Below are 26727 nucleotides of genomic sequence, written 5' to 3'. Positions count from 1 at the left end.
TTTAAAACTTAGGTTGTGGCTCTGAATTGAAATGACTTCAGTAGGCCTACTAGAGTTTTGTTGTTTTTGTTGACAGTTTTGTTTTAGAGAATAGAAGGTGAAAAAACAAACTTCAGTTTTATAATTTAGTATCCTGAAAACTGTGCATACAAAATGTACACAGAAGGCATAATTATAACAAAGGAAAACCAGTAGTCTTAACATTTTGGAACAGGAAACCTTCCATCACTTAAGATATTAGAAAATATGACAAATGTATATATAAATGTAATACTTTGTTTGACCAGTATATTTTTTGTTTTGTTTTGAAATATAGACGTCATTCCCATATAGCAACATATCAGACTTTCCTAGGGTGAAAATGATGATGAATGAAGAACCCTACTGTGCTTATTTCTGTTATAAGTATAGATGCCTTTGTAGTGAATGCAATGGTCATATCTCTTGTTGTGTATAATATGTCTTTTTTTAGAGTTTTGAAATCATATGTTATCATTTCATCCCATATCATATTGGAAACTAGGGTTTGAGAAAGCCAAAATCATCCCTATGCACGCCTGGACTATTTGCTGCTGGGCTCTGGAGCAAAAATGAGCTGTTGGGCCTTGGGATACCCTCTCTCTTTGTGCAATGTGTATAGTTTTTTTTGTAGGAATACAACCTTGCCCCAGATTTACTGTGCAGGAATTTCATTATTTTTAAATATGTGACATATTAAACACAAAACTGAAAACTACATTTTGGCATGATCCCCTATAAAAGACATATCCACATGACCAAGTAACAAAGCAGGAAATTTAGGGCCCTCATCATGTCAGTTCATGTCCTAGAGCTCTGGAGACTCGGCAAGTTGCCCACTTTGTAGTTAAACCTGTTTCAATGCAGGAGCTTGTACTCATACTACCCCCCCTTTTTGTTTGGTGGTTTAAAATAAAAAATCTCAAGATCTGACTGATAAAGAGCTGTCAAATAAAGGTCTTCTCAGTGGTTTCATTTGGTTTCTGCAGGTCAAATCTCCATTTGATATTACCCTATTATAGCTAAGTTAATGTCCGCTCGCCTTCTCCAGTATCATTTATTATTTTGTGTATACCGTTTCGATTGGTGGTGTGATATTACGTAAATACCTATCATGGCAAAAATTGTGTCTTAAAAATTTCCGACAGTCCTCGAACGCAGCAAACTGCAAACCTGTGAGAGAAGCGCTGATTGAAGGGAGAGCAAAGCGGCGGCGGCGACGACGGCCATCTTAGAGCTACCGTGGTAACCGGGACTCATCTTCTGGATTTTAATTTTCTTGTTAGAGAAACATTTCGCCTGACTGACGAGGGAAGAAGAAGGTCGTCTTTTACTTCGCCGCGGTTGAACTCGAAGTCGGGATGCGGTTCCGAGGGAATACACAATTTGCATCAGCTGTCGGACTGGTCCTCGGACTATTATGTGCGGTGGAGGCAGCTAAAGGTAACTAAGCAGGGATTTATATCCCGTAATGTTTCTGTCTGTCCTTACGTGCCAGCCAGGTTTCTTTGTGGTCTTGGAAATACGATGTTGAAAGCTGACATCTCTCTTGAGTGTTGCGGTTGTTTTCGTGCGGAGACGCTGGAGGTTACCGGGGAGATGTTAGCGGGGCTGTGCGGTCCTGAGGGATGCACGGTCAGTAACCTGCTCCGGGATGGTCCGGAGCCGCAGCCGATGGATGCAGCGTAGTCATCCCGCAGGCAGCAAGTGCACCCCTGCTATAGCCTACTGTATCCATTTTAACCTCAAACAAGCCAACACATCGCACATTATTTTGTCACTACAGCTATTAGATATGTGCAAATTATATTTATTCTATGAATTAAATACCCCGATTGATTGGTCTACTTTGAAGATAATATCAAGGCCACAAAACGACCTCTTTCTGTCATTCAGTCTATTTTTAGTTGTGGTCTCTTCTAGTCGCCTTTTAATAGTTAGATCTAAGATGAAAAATATTCTCACCTTCTGCAGAGTTTGTAGGATAAAAAAAAAACCAAACTACTACATCTGGTACACCATGTATTCATCTCGTATTTTAAAATATTTGAGTATATCTGCAAACCCAATAAAGATAAGTGATGGTATGTTACTATGGATCTGTATTTTAGATATCATCTTATCAAACCACACGCGTTTATTCTCCATTAGTAGGCCTTAATGCCTGGTTCGACAACGTTGTGGTCGCTCCAGGATGAAGCCTGGTTGGCTACGCATTGCAGATCCTCCTCACCAGCCCCCGGTTTGTCGGTGGATTTAAAATGTATGTGCTATGTTCGCATGCTTTAATTAAAAAAAAAAAAAAAAAAAAATCCTCAGTAGATCGGGGGCCTAGTTATGATTTAGATACTATATAAATACTGAAAGTGGAACTAGCCTGTTTATTTACAATGTCACCGATGGACACTATCACACCCTGTTATAAGAAAGCAGCCCTTTCTTTGCTGCAGGGCGGTCCACCTCCCTCCTTCCAGCAGCTCACTGTTCAGACATGAATACCGCGTTTGCATGAATTTATAGACTGCTTTTTTAATGTCAAGACTCATGACTGCCTAGTCTAGTGTGACCTTCCTGTCTCAGGGTGTGTAAAGGCAGGTGCATGTTAGTGTATAGTCACTGGCAGGGAACAGAATTAGCAGCAGTCATCTCAGCCAAATCCAAATGGTAAAATATACAAGTGGCTGATAGATTAGATTCCCTCACCAGCCACAAAGAACAAAATAAAACAATGGTAAGCTATTGAGTGGCTTTTAAAATTATGAACATTCACTAAACATTTGGCAGGTGGATAAGGTAATTTTTGAACCCTGATCACTGGATGTATGAGCATGTGCTGTGCAGCAATGCTTGAGTCCAGTATGTGTTGTGTTTAATGTTACACCCGTTTTTATGCACAGTGAGGAGGACAATAAAAAGCGATATAGGTGGTCATATAAGACTGCACAGGGACTTCTAATCCAGCCATATTTTTTCCTTGTTGCCATGTGAGACAGTTGAGAATGCGCAGCCCTGGTGGAGGCTACCATTTGCAAAGCAGTAACTTTCATTTATTTTTTCCCATCAGTTCAAAGGAAACAGCGTGTATAGCAGCGTGCCCCGAAGAGTCTGTCAATATGGCTTTTTTAGAAATGTTTAGCCAGACGTGTGTGTTTGTGAGCCGCACCTGCCTACTTCCCTGCTCTTATCAGCAAAGTCAACCTGTGAAATCAGCATCTTGGGGAGGGCTTATCGTTTATTAACCAAAGGTCGCTCCTCGTTTATTTTGTGCACCGCCCCTCGCCACCTGCAGCACAGCTTCGGTGTGGATGAGAAAGCAAATATTCAGAATACTCTGCAGTGCCGCTCTACATGTTTATGAATGATTTGATGTTATCGCCACAGTAACGGACTCCGGTAGAGCTTCAGCACTTTCAGGTGAATTTACGAGAATTGGAAAGCGATGTTGTGGTTCTCAGATTATTCACCCACTCACACATTTGCCACTGATGACACAGCAACAAAAAAAAAAAAAACCCTTGAAGGATCAGTTCAAAAGATTGGTTTTAAAACACTTACCTACACTATATGATTCATTACGCTGCCAGCAAGAAAAAATGTCAGTGTGTGTAAAACTGGGGCACACACAGATATTCAGTGGCAGGCCTGTTGAAGCCTCAAAGCATTTTTAGGCTCTTAACTCTTCAGTTTTTTTGGTCCACTGCTGTAAACAACTATTCAATAGAAACCTCTGGAGTTTCTCCTGTTGGCCGTTATCGTGTTTATCATTAGTTTTCAAGGTCCCAAGGAACCACCCATGTAATCTATGTTTTTCTGTGTTACCACAAGCAGCTGCTGCAGTGTCCCCATGTTCTGGAGGCAAACATAAGGGTCCGTCGAGATGCATGAGCTTCCTCTGTGCACACACAGCCAGACAAAGGAAAAGCTGGCTGCTGGGAAGTTTCTTGGCTCATTCATCATCGAATTAACTAATTCTAGTTGAACAAATTGGATGGCCTGCTTTGTGCAGTGCTGAGTTAACACATGCGCCCTCCTCACATGGCTGGGTGGAGGTACATATTATGTATAACCCGTTAAATCTTACATTCATTGGAGTTGTCTGCTATTGATCCACTGAAAATTACACGTCAGATCCGGTTAGAGCAACACATGAGGTCAATATTTTTCGTTTTAAAGTTTAATTTTTTGGTCATTGACCTGCCATGCCTCTGAAGTTCCTCCTTGATCACGGCATCTTAAAAAGATTAATGATAAAATAGAATTTGAAACTAATACATAAATATTAAGTTAATTAAGTTTCTTTACTCATAAACTGCTCTAAAATGTCTTTTGTATTCTTACTTGAAAAATGAGTGTGACATGTCACGTTTTTTATATCAGCTAATCGATCAGTTTACTAATGATTCCAGCCATAGTTCAAGTGCCTTTTCCCTTTTTAAAAGATTATTGATATCAGCCTTTAAAAAAACAATATTTGTTTAAACTTTGCACCTACTTATGAAACTCTCCTCCCAAAGAGGCCTTTTGATAAGAACATCTCAGAAACCAAGACATTAACATGACTGCCATCGGCTGACCTCCAGTAAATAAATACGCTCACATTCTCAATTTGTGGTGGACAATCTGATTTTATCCCATTTTAACCTTTTAAGCTGCAAAGATCTGCGTGACATCTGTCATCTTGCTATGTTATGGCAAACTGAAACTATGTGCATGCACAGCACAGACAATGACTGCATTGTTTGTCTCTCTCATGCAGCTTTATCTAGTAACACTGTCACTGCCATGATTCAGTGTCAGTTTACACAGTTGTTTTTCCTCAATAACATCATTAAATGTCAACAGGATGATGTCAAATGACCAAAAACATGATCCCATCGGGAAAGAAAGGGACTCTTAAGTGTCCCAGCAGTTCAGGTTCTTGTCTGACTTTTCAGGTTTCTGTCTGTTTCTCATGGTAAAATAAAAAGGCAAATGTCAGCTGTCATCAGCGTGTCTCTGCAGGTGGTTTTAATTGATACGACATATTTTATTTGATGTTCAGGGATCTGTTTCACATGGCTTCATGGCTTTAACATTAGTCACTGAAAACAGATGCTGCTAAAAAGGAGACCACCAACTTTTGCCAAAATTGCTTGATCTTCAAAATTCAACATTTTAATTCTGCTAGCATGATGGCAGCCATGATTTGTGGAGAATATCTAAGTTCTGCCAGGGAATATTAGGACTTTGGTTGAGGATGCGTTTTTGCATAATCTTTTAATAAATCAAACTCATGAGCACTGAGTTATGACTATGAATCAATACACTGTGTTACCACCTTTTTAGATGAATGCCATCAAATGTGCAGGGATGTTGAGAATGGTGGTGGAAATGAGCAATACCTTTTACAATATTGAAACATGAATTCTGGAGCAAATTTCCTCTGTACCTTATGGTTCAGGAGTAATGACCGGATAAGAGAGTGTGTTGTAAATGGTCACACGGTGGCGCTATCTTCAGTAAAGCATCAAACTAACATCAAAACCTGCAATGCTATAAATATATCGTGTGGAGTAGCTTATGGAATATTACCAAATATTTTACCCTGTATTAGCCCAAATAACAGTTTACTTGCCCTTCATTGAGGCTCTGTTCTTAAAAGTTAACTCTTGAATATTTTTTTGCAGAGGAACAAAGGGCTTTCAGGCCCAGACGTCAGGGTCGGGATCTTGACTAAGCATGTCACAATGTGGTCACTGTTTGGAGGATCACGACTCAAGCCCCTCAAGAATGTGTATATGAGATAATCCCCCGAAAGCGCTAAGTTGTTGAAGCATTTCGATTTGGTAATTTGCCATTAAGTGCTGGAAAGATAGGCCATGAGAATACTGGATCCAATTTGGGCCGATGGTAACTTCCCTCTCATTGGTGCCTTCGCCAGGCTGAATGGAGTCAGTGAACTGTCAAGAATGGGTCATTCAGTTTGTGAATATTAAGTCGTGCCAGATGACTGGGAAGCTGTATCGGCCACCAAGAAAGGAGTTATGTTCACATGAGCCACTGGTCGGACATGTGCCCATACACTGGAACTGCAGACAGGAAAACAATAATATGATTGATCAATTTATGCTCTTATTGCACTATTATTAAAACTTGGCCAAATGTAGTTTTTTTTTATCAATAACCTGATTTAATACAAGCAGCACTGAATCTTGTGGTGGTAATAGTGCAGTAAACTACTTAAATCTGTAAAAAAAAATGTTGTGGATGTCAGTGAGATTTGAAAAATGATCCCCTATTCTTAACTATGATGTCAACACTGAAATCGAATGCCTTAACTCTGATGGTAATAGGGAAGGATGTTTATCTAATTGTGGTATTTTTATTAAGAGTATTCTCTTAATAAACATTAACCAGAGAAACAAACATCTGTGGCTTATAAGGCTGATACCTCCTCCCTTGAGTCCCATTGCTTTCATTAAAAAAATGGCACTGCAGAGTTTTCCACATGTAGGCGTGTCCACATTAACATTCAGGCTTCATGGGAAACAGGTAACCAGAGACATTACCTGCCGTCTGAGAGCTGCAGGTCAGCTACACCCGAGCGCCTTTTGCTGAGCCCCGGTCGTCTCACTCTCACTTCTTCACTCTCACTGGCCCTTTTGTGCCGCTCACACAGAGAAGTGATTGAGTTGCATTCAAGGCTCCGTGGCCTCCCAACCCCCTCTTCAGAGGAGCACCACGGTCGCAGAGGGTGTGTTCGCTCTGCTGGGCGGTTGTGATTGCCGTAGAGGACAAACAAAATGCTGTTGCCTGGCAGGGAGACTGAGAGGCTCTGCTGTGTGAGCGGGATGTTTTGGGAGCGGAGGCCCCTGAGGTCTGGGGTTCCAGGGTTTTTAAGGCTTCCTAGAACAGTCCCCCCCCAGTCTGTGATGGAGGTGGCTTGCGTCAACAAGCTCAGGAGCTTGTAAAGCAAGACAAACAGAGAAGTGTGCCCACTGTTTCAGACCGTGAGCAGGTCGGCCATTGATTATTCCAGCTCCATGGAATCACGAGAGCCACTCAGGAGCATAATTGAAGTCATTCCTTGGCTCAGATTTGCATTCGTCACATACCTTCACCTATTTGGCTGTAGTTTCTGTTGGTCTCTGCCGGATATTTCTGTCTGAAGGACAGTAAGGCCTTTTTTAATGCCCTTGAAGGAGCCCTGTGGTGGTTGTAGAACACACGACTGTCTCTCAGGAAAACACGACTTCTGGCACACATAGAGGTTTTGAATTAGGGTTGTCTGATGTCTACCGGATTAGTGCACTATGATGTCCACAGTGAAACGTTGCAGGTGAGGGGGTCGTCTCATGGGCTACTCCCTATGAAGTTACTATTAAGTTTAATATTCTTTCTTTTATACGTTTTGTATGTTTGTATGTTGGACATTAATTACTATTTCTATTTTTTCCACATTTGAGCCCAACCTCACCCACTAACCTGGTCTTTAAATACTAGCCACAGCTTAAGCTACCTCATTAAGCAGATCTTCTAATTATAACAAATATTTTGAATACTAGTCACAGTGAAGTGCAGAATATACAACAGTCAGCCCAGCGAACGTGAGCAGATATTGATCAGTGAGAGTGGCACCATGACTGTGTGGCATGCAGATTTGATCAAGGCCAAAATGGTGTGTGTGTGTGTGTGTGTGTGTGTGTGTGTGTGTGTGTGTGTGTGTGTGTGTGTGTGTGTTTGTCAGGGTGTGCCCCAGTATTGTTGGTGGTGGTGAGGGGGCTTTTAAATCATGATGTTATGATGGTAGAGGGCTCACTAATCGATGACTGTCAGCCATCAGTGACTGACCCAACCCTGTTTTGAACAGCTAAAAATCAGTCCATAGCTAGAATGTGAAAATCAGTCACTGCTCACATACTCTGTTAAAAACATGCTGTTGAAATGTCCCAAACGATATTTTTTTGACCATCTCCCTGGCAGCACCTCAAGGTCTGACAGTCGCCTGTGCACAGACACTCCCTTCTCCTTTCTTCAGCGTAGTGCTGCAGCTGATGGACAAATATGAATAACAACCCGGCAACAGAGAGGCTTTATTTAGTCCCAGACAATAATAAGACAGACTGAAAATGTTTGTTTGTAGACTACGCTTGCCACTTAATAATGTCTGTGGTCAGCAGGTTTTGATAATTGACTTAATGTATTAATTATTCTAGGTAATCAGACTTTTGCACCAGAGTGAAGAGTCATTATTCTCTATTTTTAGTCCACCAGCTGTGCAGTGTATAATTTAAAGTGTGTAAACATGCTGACATTATATTTATATCTGACTTTTACAGACATAAAGTTGAACTGTTTGCAGTGAATTTAGTAGTTTTTTTTTTACTGTGTGATACTCTCTGAGGACATAACCAATTAAGTCACCAGGTGATAAAATATGGTTGCAGATAGAGTTATGTGTTAGTAGCAGATCAGCCTTACAATGAAGTGTAGTGGAGCTTCACATTTGCATGTAATCAAAGAAGTTGATTCGGCCTTCAGATAAAATATATGAGCTACATCGATTGCAGCAGGGCTCTACCACGTGTCACGGGCCTGACACTTGGCTGCACCATCATTATTACACAACACGCCCTCGGAGGTTCCCAGGCATTATCAGGCTTCATCTGATAATTACAGGCTGATCATCTGCTGCAGTGATGCTGCTACAGTCTGTACAGCTGTGGTGCATTTCTCTGGTACTCCCAGGGTGACCAGTAGCATGTGAACAGTCATCGTATTTAGTTTAGTGCATGGCAGTAGTGAGCGTTATACAGTGGCTGGACACATGCAAAGTCTTTGGCAAGCGTTTCCCCTAATAAAGAAGAGACGTCACAGCGGAGGGAGAGAGAGAGAGAGAGATAGAGATTTCATACGGGCGTCCTGTTGAATCTCAGGATTACCAGGATCTATTGTAGCCCTAAAATTCTCCCAGGAAGTGTTTCATCACGGTTAACAGGTCAAACTGTATAGGTTCGGCCTCGATAAAAGGGCTGGGCTACCATAAAGGGGCTTTGTATTTGTATCCATGTGAATGTTACCCAGTTCTTCGGGCATCATAAAATTTGTCCGTGACAGCATCACTGGGCCTCCACAGAAACCCTGAAGTTTTATAGTTGATTGTTGGTGCTGTTGATGAATTATTTGTTCCATTTTAGAGGAAATCCAAAGAAATAAAACATAACTTTTTCTCTGTTTGATACGTATTTCATAAAATCCATTTGAACAAAAAATAAAATGAGATTACAGTACAAACCTTTAGTTTTATTTTTTAAGCTCCTTGGCATTTTGACACATTTAGAGCATTTTTATTACATAAAAAAATATGGGACTATTTCCCACTCTCACTTTCATACTGTTGAGGCCATTAAGCTAATGTCCGTACGACAAACAATTCAACCCATAATGTCAGATAATGAAGGCTGGAAGTCACAGACAGCATGAGCTGACTGTGATGACATTCAAACTCACCAACCAGCAAAACATTGAGAAGTGAGAAGAGAAAGTGTGTTGAGTGTCTCTGTGCAGCTAGTTAACACAAGCATAAATAGTTTAATCACTTTGCTTGATGACAATTATTTGGTGATAGCTGTTAAGTTAGACAACTTAACAGCTCAAAGTTGAATTAGAGTAAGGTCTAGACCTACTCTATGTGAAAAGTGCCTTGAGATTAGTTTGGTATGATTTGGTGCTAATTAAATTGAATTGAATTGTAAAACAAGTGGAAGCAGCTGCAGTGTCTACAGCGACTTTATCAGTAACAGGAGGTTGGAACACACCATGTAACTTGTAGGTAAGATACGATGAAGCTTTATTAAAATATTAGAAATGATGATATTGCCTATCATTTGACATGAAAACAGAAGTAGTTCAGTGTCTGGTGAACAGCCGCTGACATAACGAAGCAGTCTATTCATATTCATGCCATAAAGGTATTGAAGTTCACTACTCAGCCCTATGATCAACCCAAAGATGTTCAGTTTACTGTCAAGTTGGACTACAGAAACCAGAGAATATTCACATATAAGAAGCTGGAACAGGAGAATTTGGGCCTTTCTTTGCTTGAAATTACTCAAAATGATCAATGATGATCAAACTAGTTAGCCATTAATCTACTTTGAATTGATTTAATTAGTTTTAAAAAAACATTTTTTACAGCAACCATTAAAATAGTTACCCTAGTTTGGAGGAGTGCAGGTAACAGAGACACAGAGCTGATCAGTAGATGGCTTGGCACACCACAGCATAGCTTGGCACACACAATGACACTGAGTACTTACCCCCCCCCCCCCCCCCCCCCCATGACTGAAGTCAGCTGTCTTTCTTACCAAACAAAATGTGCTTCCTCTTCCTCTGTTAATCATTTGGGCATCTTAAAAGTGGACTCCAGATGTTGAAGGGACATGTTTGCTCTCATCGTTGTAGTAACTGAGTTATTGTTGGACATATGTAATAAAATCTTGGCACTGCTTTGTTTTAGGTAGCCTTCGTTGCTTTGTTTGATCTCTTGCAACTTTCTTGACCTTGTCAGAGAATGAAATAGACGTATCCCATTATAGGATTAAATGTCGTTGGCTGTATTTGCTGCGTAACAGGATTGCATACCAGGTACTGTGTTGAGTTGTAAGTAGCACACCATCTGTGCTTTTGCCTTCTGACACATCATTCATTTCTCAAAGGCTTCTTAAAGGATTTCTCTGCCTGTGTCTGGTAGATTTGGGCTTACTTTGTTTGGTATGGATGTACAGTTATAAGTACTGTTAATTTGCTGTTGGATTCTTCAGATAGATTCTCTTAAAAAAGGTATAAACTCTATTTTTGTAGACCTGCTGTGCCAGCAGGGGATGGCATTGCATGGTTAATATCTATTATTTAGCAAGAGGCTAGTATCAGCCCACTACATCTGTGTATTTATATCCTAACTCTCCATCTAATATTTATAATGAGGCCGATGATTTCTGTGTGCTAGAAATAGGATGGTGGGTCACTGTAGTCCGTTTTTCTCCTTAACCTCACAATGCAAGTTTTTAAAGTGTCTTTTACGTATGCTGAGAAAGTACTGTCTTCCATTTTGAACATGCATTTTTACTGTTGATGTTCAACATTGGCCTACATTATTAAGATGTGATTAGGGAGATTATTCTTGGGCTCAGTACTGCTTCACAAAACATGTAACTACCCAAACATACATACTTTTATTTATATATAAATATATATATATATTAAAATCATGCATACAAAGCAAACCCAATAAGACCACAGCAAGACACAGCAAGACAGTATGTCAGATCAATTTAATCTTTAGAAAGAGCCAAAACTTCTTCTGGAACGACCTGCTTTTTAGTAAGTAAGTGATGGACTGAGTGTGCAGTTTGTAATTGGGCCAGCAGTGAGTGTGCACTGCATCAGACAAATTGGTTTCCTAATTAAGTTAAATTAAGAAAGTGTCCATGCTTACCATCCTCAGTGCTACATCAGCAGGCTCCTCTCAGACAGCACCAAACATGACAAAGCCCCTTTCCTAATCTCATCCCATCCTAAATCCTAAAGCCTCTCCTCCTAAAGAAACTCCTTTACAATATAGAGACTCACTCCCCTCCCCAATGAGGATAGAAATCATATCTTTCAAGTAATATAGATGGTCTGTAATAAACCCTCCAGGTTCCAGGATTATCAGTGTCTGTATTTGTGCAAATCATGTCTTTGTAGCTGTGTGTCAAATGTTGAAAGCAAAGCAAGTCGCAGCACAACAAATGTTGTTTCCATTCACTGCAGGCGGATGATGAAGCTATCTTGTCAAAAGGGCCTTGTTGGCAATTTCACACAATGTATATGACAATTTCACGCTTTGAATATAACCCGTCACCTCAGGGGAGGTTCTACTGAGTCAAAGGGGTTTGATTTTAATGGCAATGAACAGCGGAAGTGTACTTTGCTTTTGAATTTGTGCAAGGCCTCCCGGGCCTGACTCTTCAGTCCTCATACAGCACAAAATACCACATTCAGTTTTACCTGCACAGATATTTAGTTTAGTGGTCTTTTAACAGGTGCTCATTTTTGCTCAAGTTGGACATTCATGCTATAAGGATGGACCAGTGTGTAAGATTTAGTGGCATCTAGTGGTGAGGTTGCAGATTGTCACCAACTGAACACCCCTTCCCCTTCAAAACTTGTAGGGCAACCTACAATGGCTCCAAAAGTTGCGAAAAAATAGTGAAAGGTCCTCTTTAGAGCCAGTGTTTGGTTTGTCTGTTCTGGGCTACTGTAGAAACATGGCAGCCTCCATGTAAGAGGCCTCACTTCCTCTGTAGATATAAAGGGCTCATTGTAAGGTAACAAAAACACAACAAATCTTATTTTCTTATTTCTTACTTTAAAACAATAATGAAAACATACTCATGAATATTATACTCCATTTCTGCCAAATCCATTCTGTTAGATTTCACTAAATTCCACACACTGCTGCTTTAAGTAAAACATTTAGAGCAAACAACAAGAGCACATGCTTGACAGCCTTCTTGGTTAATTCATCAGTTGTTATTGGTTATTATGTTTTGCATAATTACTTGAAGAGATTTTAAGAATGCTGCTTGAGGTTGTACCAGTCAGGGCTGGTCCTGGATCAGTGCCCTATGGTCCTGAACGATTTATAGACAAATGTGAGGCCCACATGTGACCTGGCTAACAGTAAGTGTGACTCTGTGGAAGCTAAAGCAGATTACTGTAGTAGTCTGGCCCGGCAATCTGTCTAAAGACTTCCACCTCACTTCAGGTCACGAGACGCTGGGCAAAGACGATTCACAGGGCTTGATCAATTCCAAATCACTGGCAAACGCAACGACTCATTCTCAACAAGCGCCGCTAGTGTAGGAAGATTTAACCAGAGACGTAAAGTGATATGAATCATTCTGTGGAATTAACTATTTTACCACAGACCTTTCTGAGTGAACACTGAAGTCATTTTTATGGCATTTTCTTTTTGCTTTTAGTGGTGCTGAATTATTTTTTATACAACTCTCTTTGACAAATGTAGTGCCCGGCAACCTTCTGACTATGAACTGTAACGTTCCCAGATTGAGTCCGGTTGAAGACCTTTTGTTGCATGTCATTCCTCATCTCTCCCTCCCCTCATTTCCTGTCTTCTCTACTGTCAAATCTTTTAATAAAGCCATAAAAAATCCCCTGAAATGCTTGTTCTAAATGTAGAGAGTATGGTGGTGTTCTCTGTTAGGACAAGCAAATACATTTCTTTCAGTAATTCTAATAAAACATCATTATTTAATGCTGCAGCCAGTGCATTTGATATTTGTTAAATATGTTGTGAGGCATAAGGAACATGTATCCTTTGTGTACTGTGCCAGATTTTCAAAGTATGTTTGAGGATACATTTTCTTTATGGAAAAAATAGTTAAGTGAGTAATTCTCGTTCACTGCGGTGCCCACATTACAGCAATCCTGTGCAAGTAGCTCGTAATTAATTTTCATTGATCGTGTAATCACTAAGAATTACACTAAATTATGTAATGACACACAAGCAAGTCATTTGCTTCACTCAAATTGGATTTGGCAGCCTGACATTTTATGTAGTCTGAAAACATCCCCGTCATGTATTTATTTTTCGGAGGCTTTCTTCTTCATTTTTTTTAATCTTGTTAGCGTGTGCAGCTCATAATGTAATTGTAGCACAGATTGTGTTATAGAACATCAGGACTCTTGCTTATTAGTGAGATGATGAATGTGTGATGTTGAGGCTTTCTGCAGCATGAAACTGCCGTGGATTTAATTTCAGCACAAAAACATTGCAATTAGGTTTTGATGGTAAAGGCTCACAGGGGGAAAAAAAGTCATTAATTCTGGATGTAATGTGTAAATAATGATGTAAAACGCAAACACTTTTTGAGTCAGCTGATGATAAATGACTAATACATTTTTTGAACATTTATGTATAACAGTGAGTATATTACTTTCACTGCCAGTATATACCGACAGCTGGTCTCATACTATTGTGGAAGTATACATGAATGGCACCAATATTTTATAAGAGAAAGACGGTAATTAATCTGCTGTCTATTCAAATAATGTTGTCATTGGATGGATGTTGTTACACTCAGAATGTGTCATTGTACATTGTTAATTGGATGAAGTTGGGCTAGAGGATGGACTTCAGTATTGAGCATCTCTGATCACGTCCTTAATCAGTTTTTGGATTTGTGTTCAGCATGAAAAAACTAGAGGTATAAAAAACGTAACCAGAGAAGAAGCTTGAATTGAACAAGTGACTACAGCCTTGTTAGATACCTTATTTAAATAGCCTGACACACTTCTTATAGAATTAAAAGGAGAATAAAATATCACCAACAAACAACACTGACATGTACAATAAAAACTACACAGCAGCTGTAGCACTGAATCGCATATTAAAAGAGAACCTGGACACACACACACACACACACACACACACCGATTGCAACCATCAGTGTGTTTTTGTTGTTGCTCTCACCTGTCTGAACTGTATTCTGTGAGCTGTATTTGCTCTGTGAAGTCCCCAAAATAAAAATCTTCCCAAAGTTAAGCTCCTCTTTTTGATCTTTTTCCAATGCATATTATTATAATCAGTTCACTCAACGTCATTTTGAACTATGCAGTGTCCACTGTGACAGTTTCATACAGCAGAAAGACAGTCCACTCCTCACTGAAGGTAGACATTGTTCAGTTCTTCAGAGGATCAACTATGAGCATTTCTGCCAGACCTAGCATGAACCTGTTGGTCCTGCAACACTGTGGGTGTGTTTGAATCAGGTCACTTAGTGTGCTTGCCGGGTGGTGCATAACAATCAGTGATTTAGTTAAGGTACATACAACTTTTTTTTTTTTTTTTTTTTAACCTATGTTGAGGTACAGTAACGCTAGGGCTGGGTAATATAATGATGATATAAGACTAGATGTTGGATATGGCGTAAGTCTTGTTCGAAGGCTGCATTACAATGAAATGATGTGATTGTCTGAACTCACCAGACAACTCTTTTTGGAGTCTTTTAACAGTGTTATTTGCTATTTAGCCACTTAGTCATTATATTTACATTACTGATCAAAAATCTCATTGTGCAGATATGTTGTGTAAGCACCGATAGTCATTCCTACAATATTGTTGCAATATCCACATTATTTGGTCAAAAATATTGTGATATTTGATTTTGTCCAGCCCTGAATATTGCTAATCTTAACCATTTGTCCATTTTTCATACTTAACTCTGTATAAAGTGTAAAATGTCCCATCCCAGGTCTGCAGCACCAGTAATTGCCTGTTTGCCATTTCTGATCAACGCACTGTCCTATCTTACATGACTAAAATCAGAGTCTGTGTGCTTTTATTCAGATATAAAAACAGTGTTAAGCTTGTGGAGAAAGCTTAACACTAACCCTAACCCTTTCACCTGCAGCTACCCCCTTAAGATAAAAGCCCACATTGTAAGCTTTGACTAAAATGGGGCAAATAAGTTGGAAATATGTTCATGAGTGCTCTTAGTCTAACAATAACAAAATGGCTCTTTTATTTCAGAAGTCATCCTGCAGTGATTTAACTAAGAGGAGAAAATGCTCATCACTAATTGATTTTTTGCTAAAAGTCATATTTTTGTTTAGGGCTTATTCACACAATCACAACACTGATCAAATCTTTAAATATCTCAAAATATCAGAGAAAAGAGCCCATTTACTGCTTCCAGCTGCCCTGCTGGAAGTCTTTCATGTGTGCTCTGATAATTTAGTATATTAATCAAGAAATATTCTTCCACAAATTAAAAATTAAACTCCCATAACACCACTGGGAAATTGTGATGCTCTATAGATTATGAAATAGATTATAGATAACCTCAGATGAATTCTTATGTAACCACAACATTTTCCTACATTACATTTGGTCCACGTGTTTGTTGTGATGTGGTCGATTTCCTGCTGTAGGTTGTTATGGCCTCCACAGCAGTTCACCGCTAGCCTGAATTAGCTTGATTGTACGACTGTTTAAGGACAGCGAAGCTTAGGGGAGCAAGTCTGATAAGATTTCAACAAACTCTGGATTTATTATATTCTTTAGTAGTTAAAAAACATAGAATATTATATGAGATTTTGTTAGACACAATGTGAGCAACAAAGAGTGCCGCTGCTTGTAAATGGGTCTTGCACAAAGCGATTATGTAATGGCAGCGGTCTCGAGCCCTGAATAACGTGATATTATTCCCAAATACAAGCAGAGTGTTATATATGTATGATATGGAACCCACTTGTTTTTTGTGTTAGTGTTTTGTCCTCAGGAAATGTGCCTGGTCCCGTTACATCTCCCAGCCTATCTGCCCCCCCCCATTTCCCCCTCCACCCTCCACAGTGCTGTCAGCCAGAGTCAGCATCACCTTTGCAGATCAGTAGCACAGGAGTACTGTCCTCTCCTCTCACTCTGGAGTGAACACATATTGGCTGTAAGAGAGCTGCATCTCTCCCTGCGTCAACACTGTTTTCTAAGCCAGCCCAAATATGTCACTCACTGCAGCTTTTTCTGCAAGCGGCAGCTACGGCAGAGCTCTGCGTGTCTGAAGCTGAGATGCTTCTCAGGCCGACCGGCTCACGCAGCTATAAACGACCTGACTACTGCTGCACACACACCGGCCTGAAGGTCATAACCAGAGCTGTTATCACTCTCTGTCAAAACCCATTAACTGATATGGAGCGTGGAACATTACGGTCATATTGAAAGTATTTTTGTCTTCGGTTCAGATAAATCAAACAATACAGAGTCAGAACATTGTAGATTCATGGAGAACAATGTGCAGTGGAGGACCAAGAGCAGCAGATTTTCATCCCATCAAATGTTAGTCTGGCTCATTTAGCTCCATCTGAAACCCTGCTTGTCCTGGTCCTGCTTTACATATGAAATTATTTTTTAAAAAGGACTCCTTCTGAATGTGTGGTTCTTCTAAAAATAGTCAAATAATCAAAAGCTCAGACTCAAAAATCTCATAAAAAATGTACTTCAGCTGCATTGGATGGAAAGATAAAAGTGAAACTAGTGATTTGAAAATACAGAGATGGCATCTCATTATTAGCACAGGAAAAAAAAAGATGTGAAGTTGCTAATTCGTGCCAGTGAAAGAGTTGCCTATTGAGAGATTTTTGAAATAATTTGTAGAGATTTTTAAATATACACTGACATTTTCTCTCTCCCTCTGTTCCTCACAGTAAATAAGCATAAACCATGGATCGAGACGACGTACCACGGGATCGTAACGGAAAATGATGACAAAGTGCTTCTGGACCCCCCTCTAATTGCTCTGGACAAGGATGCTCCTCTCCGCTATGCAGGTGAGAGAGGAGGTTTACTCCCACAGCTTCATTTGACATGACAGTAAAGAGAAAACTCACTAATTACTCTGTAACCATAGAGCTTTAAGGTTGTGTTGCACATGATGGATTCAGATCAATAGTTCATGTATGAATAAAGTGAGTTTTGTAGGACATGAGTATATGTTAAAAGACCATAGATTATTTATACACTGAACTGATCATTCTTGTAAATGAAACAGAAAAAAAGCTTAAATATAGTGTCAGCATAATGTTTTGAAGTTATATAGTGATTATTAAACGAAGGTCCGCCTTTCTTGAGGGTCTTTTGTTATCTTTTAAGTCATTCTTTTATTCGAGGTTAAATCAATAACTAACAAAGTTTACCTTTCTTACCAAGTTCATTGAGGTTTAATCATTTCATTTCTGCTCTTCTGGTCGCAGACTTCATAGCACATTAGATTTTTATGACATGCCTGTCATACTGTAATACAGCTGGCTACCATATCTTCCACATTGGCCCTTTTGATACTCGGATCAAAATGCTCTTTCATGCCCCCCCCCAACCCCCCACACACACGCACACCCGGTGGAGACGCACAATTAGTGTGCTTTATGTTTAGGCAGCATTAGCTCTGGGGGGTTTTAATCACACCAGCATCGACTTTGGCCACAATTCAAAGCATCACAGTGCTGTAAATGATTTCCCACCATTTCACATCACATGAGTTGTGTGATCTTTTGTGTGCTGCTCCCCTCACACTCTGCGCTCTCCAGTCCACTTGATGTGGCAATTTTTATCTCTGAGTACTTCTCTTGATTTTGCAAGTGAAGCATTTCCATCCACGTGCCTGTTAGAAGAGATGCCAAATGAAGTTATGTGAAGTTTGAAGGTTTTGAAGAGCCGATCGGCACAGTTTTTAAGGTGGACAACCTCAGCAAGAGGCTCGTTATTTCTGAAAGGCAGGGAATCAAATAATATCCCCATTCTCTCCGTGATGTTTGTCTCCTGTCACAGTAAGTTGGCGTTGAATGCAGGTTAGTGGCCCCACTTCTTTCTGTGGGCGCTCCCTTTCTGATGAGCAGGGCTTTGCGAACAGACTGTGTATCCCTGTGAACGAGCTCTCTGGAGACGAGTTCAGCAATCTGGCTTCACGTGGCAGCAAGGGTGACCGGTTCTGACATGCCAGGCCCCTTCTAGTTGCTCCATCTGTGCCAACTAACATGATTCCCTGTAAAACTGACCCACAGGCCATAGAAACCCAATTACAGACTCAAATGTGAATAGGTGAATGTTTAGCATTAGTGTTTTTAGGGAGATGTTACTGTGGGACTAAATGTCTCTGAGTGCATATTTGTGTGGTGTGTTCAGTCAAGCTGATTGGATCTCAAATAGTTAAGCTCTTGCAAACTTAAAAATGAGCTCAGCGTTCATGGATGACTGTGCTCTGAAACAAGTGCACAGAGCAGCGAGCATTTATCCACCAATCTGGGTTATTTGATTCGTGTAGGAACATTAGAGGAGGGAGAAAGAGAAGAAAACGTTCTTCTATCACGACATGTACTGTTCCTGCAAATGGCTTTAACAGCTGCAGATGAATATACAGCGTACTGACCTGTGAGCCTATTATACCAGATTATTATTTAATGAATCTGTTTACTACCAGCCATGAAAATGCAGGTCAAGACTTTACAATCAATAAGCGACAGTGGTTGTGATAGCTGAGCTGACCCGAGCTGAGAGGCCTGTGTGACCTGTGAGAAATTCCTAAAGCTGGTGTGAGCTGGTCATTAGAGCTGTGTGGTGAACACAGAGGCCCACAACTCCCACTGCATGACTGGTCCCTAACAGCGGCTCCTAAGCCATTAGTTTAGTAGGTGAAAACAAAAATGACCAGGACCAAACCACATGAGGCCCTGACACAGCTTTAAAACAATCAGACTTAGAAAGCATGATCATTTTATTCATTTGTACTCCGAAGATTTCATTATATTTTCACATTTTGATGATCAAACAAGTTGAATTCTCATTAATTAACCCACAAATTTAGTTTTTCAGAAAATATGTGCATTTATTGAGAGGTAAGATGAAAGTTGAAATTTTGTTCTGTCACATTTTCTTTCTTTAAATTCATTAATAAAAACTGCAAAAAAAGGTATTTTCCTAAATGTTTTAACCCAACATTTTTTTTTCAAGTGGCAGATAAATATTTGCTTGTGAAAAAATGAATTTGATCTTTTTGTGAAACGCGTAAAGCGAGCGTATGTCTCCTTCCTGTCCTCTCTCTGTGTTTTCTCTCTGAGCTTCTAACCCTTCTTTAACTGACTTGGGTTTATCTTTTCTCCCTTCCTTATAGAGAGTTTTGAGGTGACCCTCACTGAAGAAGGTGATCTTGGGCTCTTTCTTCTGCCTTGTGCTTAGTTGTTACTATTAACCCACTAACGCAACAAAAAAAAAAAAAACAGCATCCACACTTTTACACAGAAACTCTCACCATGTTCTGTAATCTCCCCATTTTGTTTTTTCTCGACTTTACGTCAGTTACAGCTGGATGAAAAGTGTGATGTGGGGCTGACTGTTCTTAGAAATATCTGCATGAGACATCCATTGCAGTTTGCAGACCCTAACAGTTTTTCAGCTATCACCAGGAAACAGAAAGCTGCTTAAAAACAGGAGTTCTCAGTCACTTTGCTGCCATTTTGTCCAATCCAATCCTTTCCATTTAAGAATGTTGAAGGAAAGCCAATTTTAAGATAATTCAATGATAAAGTAAAAATCTAAAAGGCGACATAAGATGATTTCACAACTGCCCGTGGCAATTGGAGCAGACATTGACATTAGAAATGGTCTTTTTTAAAGTGGACGAACGATCAGATCTGTGCAGGTACAGTGACTCCTGTGGACGTTTCTGACATTTATGTCTTCAAATGAAAGCTGCTGAGATTGTTAACTAATGCAAACTCTCTCCACTGCAGCAAAGTTTCTGTTGTTGCATCTTTGCCTCAGTGGATCCCTTGAGTTAATTCTCCACCACTAATCTCTACCATTAGCATGGCTGCAGTTCATTTGATGTGGATGTCAAGCAAGTTGATATTTCTAACCCCAGTTCTCATCCAGTAATTTTTTGTTTTGAATACTGTTATTGTGCTGGTTTAGTTCTCTATGATTTCTATCTATGATTTGGATTCATTTTGCAGTAGTTTTGGGTAAAAAAAAAAAAGGCTAAATTACACAGGAAGACTTCTTTTAATAACTAAAAAAAAAAAAGAAAAAAAAAAGAATATTAGTGGTGTTTTCTATCTGAGACTTTTCTTTGTTCACAGACTGAATTGGTGCTGGATTACTGTATTGCAATGCTTTCTTTTACAAAGGATTTGACTTTTCTTTCTTTTCTTTTATGTTAATTATTGTTTCTCCCATAAGATAGGCTGTAATTTTTATTCATTCCAGAGATAAACGATCTTCACTGCAAACACTGCTCTCTATGTACTTACTTTTTGGGCTTGGTTTCATGGCTTTGATTTATAATATCTTAAGTACTCCTGTGAAATGCCTGTCCACATCTTTTCGGTTTCTGCCTGCATGACTGGATGCAATGTTTTCAAGTGGCTTGGAAAAGACACTCCGTCTTCTATATAATACTAAATGTCCCACACACTTTCCCAACTCCCCCCTCCCAAGACCTCACCCATATGACAGTGCTTTTGGGCTTCCTCCACAGACACCACCCATCCCAAACTACAACTCCCCGGCTCCCAAAACCTGTGGCTGATCTTTTTTGTTTTTGTTTTGGTTTTTTTTGCGTGAATTTATGGTTTGGTTTTTAACATAATTTTTCGTTTGAAAAATGAAAGTTGCCGCCCCTTGTCAGTTATTCAGAGCAAACTCTGTTTTGACTTTTGACGTGTTCAGGTGAGATTTGCGGCTTCAGGATCCATGGGCAGAATGTCCCCTTTGAGGCAGTGGTCCTGGACAAGTCCACTGGCGAGGGTGTCATCCGGGCCAAGGACAAGCTGGATTGTGAGCTGCAGAAGGAGCACACCTTTACTATCCAAGCATATGACTGTGGAGAGGGTCCTGATGGTGCCAATATGAAGAAATCCCACAAGTGAGTCAACCTCTGCCATTGTCGTAGAGTTCTGGTCCTGATCTAAGACAGTTTCCCTGACTAGAGTCTGTCCTTGCTACGTCCCACTTTGCTATTTTAAAGTACTTAATTTGATCTTCATGAGCTGTGTGTCACATTCTCTGCTGCTGACTGTGTTGGTAAATTGGCCAAACTAGAATAAATGACTTCCTGTTGCACATATTTGTTCTTTCACCTCCAGCAGTATATTAGCTCACATGTCTGTCTCTGTTTTAGGGTGACAAGAGAATATTATGCTGTGATTAAAATGTTTCTCTTGCTGCTGTTTGAACATTCCCAGCTGATAGTGTCCTTCCTTGAATTTGTCCCTATCAGGGCCACTGTCCACATCCAGGTAAACGACATCAATGAGTATTCACCAGTGTTCAAGGAGAAGTCCTACAAAGCCACTGTTATCGAGGGAAAGAAGTATGACAGCATCCTGAAGGTGGAGGCAGTGGACGCTGACTGCTCTTTCCAGTTTAGCCAAATCTGCAACTACGAGATCGTCACCCCCGATGTCCCCTTCACCGTCGACAAAGATGGTAAGGACTGTCACCAAGCAACCTGGTCTTAGGCTGCATTGCACACCTAATAGGCACAATTTTACTGACACATATCGTATTGTCCATTGATCCATGAAAACAACTGTGCTGCAAGACTGTCATTTAGCATTCACCGCAGCTTGTTGCTGTGCGAGACAATTACAGCCCCTGTGAAATGTCATCCAAGTTGGTCAGCCACTTCGTGTCTCATAAATAAAATTAAAGATCCTGTGAAAAAGATATCATTTATCCAGATTCAGCTGATATGGCGCCTGGCTGTGGTAAAAAGGGAATATGGACAGGTGATAATGTGAGGACAGTCAGTGTGAGGGTATATAATGTTGCTGGACCATGACAGCTAATTAGTGTTTCAGCAGGAAATATGAAAAGAACTGACATAGGAACTCTATCAAACAAACTCTATCACTTTCTTTTTAGGCTCTTGCATACCAATCAGACTCTGTATACGCAATACTTTGCTAATGAGTTTTGCATCTCAAGGACAAAGATGGAAGTCAAAATATCACCATGTAGCCCTGAGAGATGTCAGTCAAAATGTTACGCTATTACTTAAGTTTGATAGATTGATCATTTCCTTTGTTTTTTTCGTGCTCTGCTCAGGCTTCATCAAGAACACAGAGAAACTGAGCTACGGCAAAGAGCGCATGTACAAGCTGACTGTGACCGCCTACGACTGTGGGAAGAACCGCGCCTCTGAGGACGTCCTGGTCAAGATCAGCGTCAAGCCAACCTGCAAACCCAGCTGGCAAGGTATCAAAGCTCTCCTCTAATCGCTGCAGCTCACCAGCAGTCACTGTTTAGGTGTGTCTGTGTGTTGAACAAAGGCAATCCCCCAATGTAAAGTCCACACAGACTGCCATTGTCAAAATGGTTATTTAATTCCTTTAAGCCATAAGGCCTTTCATTATATTTGAATGCACTGAAGTGCTTCTTAATGAGTAATTACTATTGACAGGCCCTGTACTGACTGCTCGGCTGTTATCGGTACTGTGCTGAAGGACGTCTTTTCATTCTTCCCTCTCTCTTGCCTCCTCTCTCTCAGGCTTCAATAAGAGGATTGAATACGAACCTGGCACAGGCAGTCTGGCCCTCTTCCCCAGCATGCACTTGGAGACCTGTGATGAGCCAATCACCTCCATCCGAGCCAGCATTGAACTGGAGACCAACCATATTGGAAAGGGATGCGACCGTGATACCTACTCTGAGAAGTCCCTGCACAAGCTTTGCGGTAAGTTACTGCGAGTCAACAATACCTGCAGTATTGGCAGAATTGTAATTTATTTAGTGGCGACTCCACCGGAAACCCTTGTTGTTGGAATCAAAGGTCTTCCTTGATCAATTTAAGTGCCCAATTCAATCGCTTTTGTCCTCATGGATTGTTTTTCAGGAGCCAGCTCTGGGACTGTGGAGCTCCTGCCAGCACCCAGCAGCTCTGCCAACTGGACAGTGGGGCTGCCCACTGATAATGGGCATGACAGTGACCAGGTGTTTGAGTTCAATGGCACTCAGGCCATCAAGGTTCCTGATGGCATGGTGAGCACCAGCCTGAAGGATCCATTCACCATCTCTGTTTGGATGAGACACGGCCCCGGTGCCCATGAGAAGGAAACTATCCTCTGCAACTCAGATAAGACAGGTAAGAAGAGAGGATAATCATTTCAAAGTGAAATAAATATTACAGCTGTACCTGGACTGTCAAACTGTACAATCACACAATAAACATACATAATTAAAGGTATGATCCAAACATCATGACAAGGGTAGCCAACCCACCAAAATATGGATATAAGCCTGCTGTCAGTCCTGCTTTTATTGGCAGGTAACACAACTATGAAATGAAGTGACATCTATTCATTGTTCATGTTTCAGGGTGCTTAAAGGGTTGTTTACATCAGGACAGTTTGTAAAACTCTGCTAAACAAAAGACTTGTTTAGTTGAATATACTTATTTGTACAGTCAAGGTGGGTAGTTGGACATTAATTTTAGTAAGAATGGATGCATGAAAAATTAATAAAACCATTTAATACTATTACTTGTACAATACAAGTATTAATCATTGTTAAAATCATACATGATTTCAGAAGCCTGTATTACATTAAAACATCTGTGTCTACTGAAAGATGCAGAACCTGCATTTAATTGTTCTGGCATGAACATTATTGCTGCACATATGGTGACTGAAAATATGCCTGTAATAAAAACATTGTGACTTCAGGCTATAATCAGTTTGTGCTCAGCTGGCAGGCTCACACATGGCAGCACACTTCCTTTTATATTTTCTTTCTCACCTCTGCCCAGTGCTCATTGACCCCCTCCATTTTTGTCTCTAGTTGTAAATTTTGCCCGTGGTCTCAGGCTCCTTAATCTTATTGACTATAAAGTCTCGACCATGGCCAGTGAAGAGGGGGCAGTTCATCAGCTTCTGTCTCACTGCTTATATAAGAAGGATTACATCAGACGGCTGTGGCCTGGACAGGAAGCTTCCAGACTCATGATCTCAGCACTATTCATGACCTCCATTCAGCACAGTGTCTGCTTCACGGAAACATCAACATCTCACGTTCTGGTCATTTGTCAGTCTCAAATTCTTAATACTGAAAATAAAAATTAAAAATTAAAACAATAAAATATGGACTTCAAATTTCTGGAGAACCAGTGTGACCACAGAAGGGTTGGAAAAAGTCTGCTAATTATTAAATGAATCTATTGGTTATTTAAAAAAAAAAAAAGAGATAAGTCTCTTCATCAACATGTCTTAAAATATGTTGTATAGTGTAAGTGGCAACATAAAAAATCTAAAGTATCAGGGTTAAAATCAGTAGAGGAAGACGCCGGTGGGGGGGCAATTCATTAGATATCGCCCCCACTTCTCCTTCAAATATTTTCAAAGTTACAGTTTGATTCTCCTCTCTCATATTCTCCCCTGCAGAGATGAACAGACACCACTACTCGCTCTACGTGCACAACTGCAGGCTGATCCTTCTCCTCCGCCAGGATCCATCAGAGAGTGAGAACTACAAACCAGCAGAGTTTCACTGGAAACTCGACCAGGTCAGCTTCAGATTGAAAGCACACCAGACTTTAGAGAATGGTGGTCTGTGACGTCATGTTTTCAAACCAAGAGTATGTTTTAGAGTATGTGTCTACCTTTCACAGTGCTGCTTTCACCATTTCATACCTGCCGTTGTGTCCTTTACAGGTGTGTGACAAAGAGTGGCATCACTATGTGCTGAATGTGGAGTTCCCCACTGTGTCACTGTTTGTGGATGGGAACACCTTTGAGCCCTTCCTCGTTACCGAGGACTACCCACTGCACAACTCAAAGATCGAAACTCAGCTCACCATTGGTGCCTGCTGGCAGGGTAGGTTCTTACATTTTTTGAGAAATGCTGCAAAATCAGATGTAACTTTCTTTTATGACAAGATGCATTCATTTACAAGTGAGTCTGAAGTACAGATATAATTTAAAGAAAGATGTGAATCCCTTTTTTAAGTTTAGTTCATTCTGTCTCTGTAACATTTGATTTTTAGTAATGCCTAAAAAATTAAATAACCACTCTAATGCGACCTGATTCTGCTATTCCTGTTTATTAGAGCTTTAAGATGTAGTGTGCATGATAGTTATTATGCAGTATTAATCCCCAAATGATGGACCGTGACCTCCTATGTAGCACCTGAATCTCTCCTGCAGATCCTCAACCTTCCCTTCTGTCTCCTCCTGCTCTCTTGTTTCTGTCCTCTACAGAAAACTCAGGACATGACAATGACACTGAGACAGTCTCTGAGCCCACCTCAGGTTGCTCAAGTCTTTCCCTTTACTCCTCAGATATATGTCCATATGTCCACAATGTCCCACCATGCTAACTGCATCCTCATGCCATTTCGACTAGAATGATTGTCATACATTCTAGCTGATTTCTTCTCACTGTTTTGAGCATGATGCAGTATGGATAAGACCAGTGTGATATATTTTTTTTAATGCTGCCTGATTTTCTTTTGCGTCCTCCTCATCCTCCATCCATACACTGTTCTCACTGCAGCAACTAGACAGCTGTTTTTCATCACAACCTCATACACAAGCATAACAGAAATAGACACATAATGAGCACAAAACTCTGACCTGGCTGCAGTGTTTTGGCCGCACAGGCTCTTATTTCAGAACATGACCTTGGGGTCAGAAGCAGTAGCTCCTCCATATCAGATAACAAAGCTACAGCAATACACACACACCGCCGAATTACTTTGTAACCTTGAGATGTGGAGATCCAGGTTTGTCTCTGACTCTGCCGTGTTGCAGACTTCTTCTCAGTAAGGATTAGTTGACACATGGCACAGTTCTTTCACGTGACAGTCAGCAGGATTGATGCACAGCGCAGAAATACTGAAATACACTTTTTTCTGGAAATTTCAAGGTTCCAAACTTGTGATTATTTTTATGTAGTTTGAGGATTGTGCAATCCTCAAGATTGCTGCATTATTTTGTAAAAATAAGGTGACTAAAGAGGATTAATTTAATTGCTATTTAAGATAATCCTTTCTTTGAGTTCCTTTTTTTTCTGTTCATGCCATTTTTTCCACAGTAAGGCATGCAGCAGTCTAACCTGTTAATGCAGATGTTGCATGTGCTTAAGACGAATATAATCTCATCCATCATTCTCCCCTCTGG

At 40.3% G+C, this 26727-nt stretch overlaps 1 protein-coding gene across 1 annotated transcript in view; it reads left to right on the top strand.

Moving 5' to 3' along the window:
- Positions 1-1339: 1339 nt before the first annotated feature.
- Positions 1340-26727, top strand: part of clstn1 (calsyntenin 1) — a 32807-nt gene continuing 7419 nt past the window's right edge. Inside the window, exons 1-11 of the mRNA XM_053317768.1 lie at positions 1340-1461; positions 17266-17388; positions 19725-19754; positions 21281-21476; positions 21831-22039; positions 22661-22810; positions 23103-23288; positions 23448-23696; positions 24991-25112; positions 25261-25423; positions 25807-25857. Coding sequence (XP_053173743.1) covers positions 1380-1461; positions 17266-17388; positions 19725-19754; positions 21281-21476; positions 21831-22039; positions 22661-22810; positions 23103-23288; positions 23448-23696; positions 24991-25112; positions 25261-25423; positions 25807-25857 — 1561 coding nt within the window. The 5' untranslated portion in view covers positions 1340-1379. The remainder of the gene's footprint in view (positions 1462-17265; positions 17389-19724; positions 19755-21280; positions 21477-21830; positions 22040-22660; positions 22811-23102; positions 23289-23447; positions 23697-24990; positions 25113-25260; positions 25424-25806; positions 25858-26727) is intronic.

Source organism: Scomber japonicus, chromosome 4, assembly GCF_027409825.1.
Source record: "Scomber japonicus isolate fScoJap1 chromosome 4, fScoJap1.pri, whole genome shotgun sequence".
Classification (NCBI taxonomy): Eukaryota; Metazoa; Chordata; class Actinopteri; order Scombriformes; family Scombridae; genus Scomber; species Scomber japonicus.
Note: the sequence above shows the minus strand (reverse complement) of the source record. Positions and strands in the feature narration are given on the sequence as shown.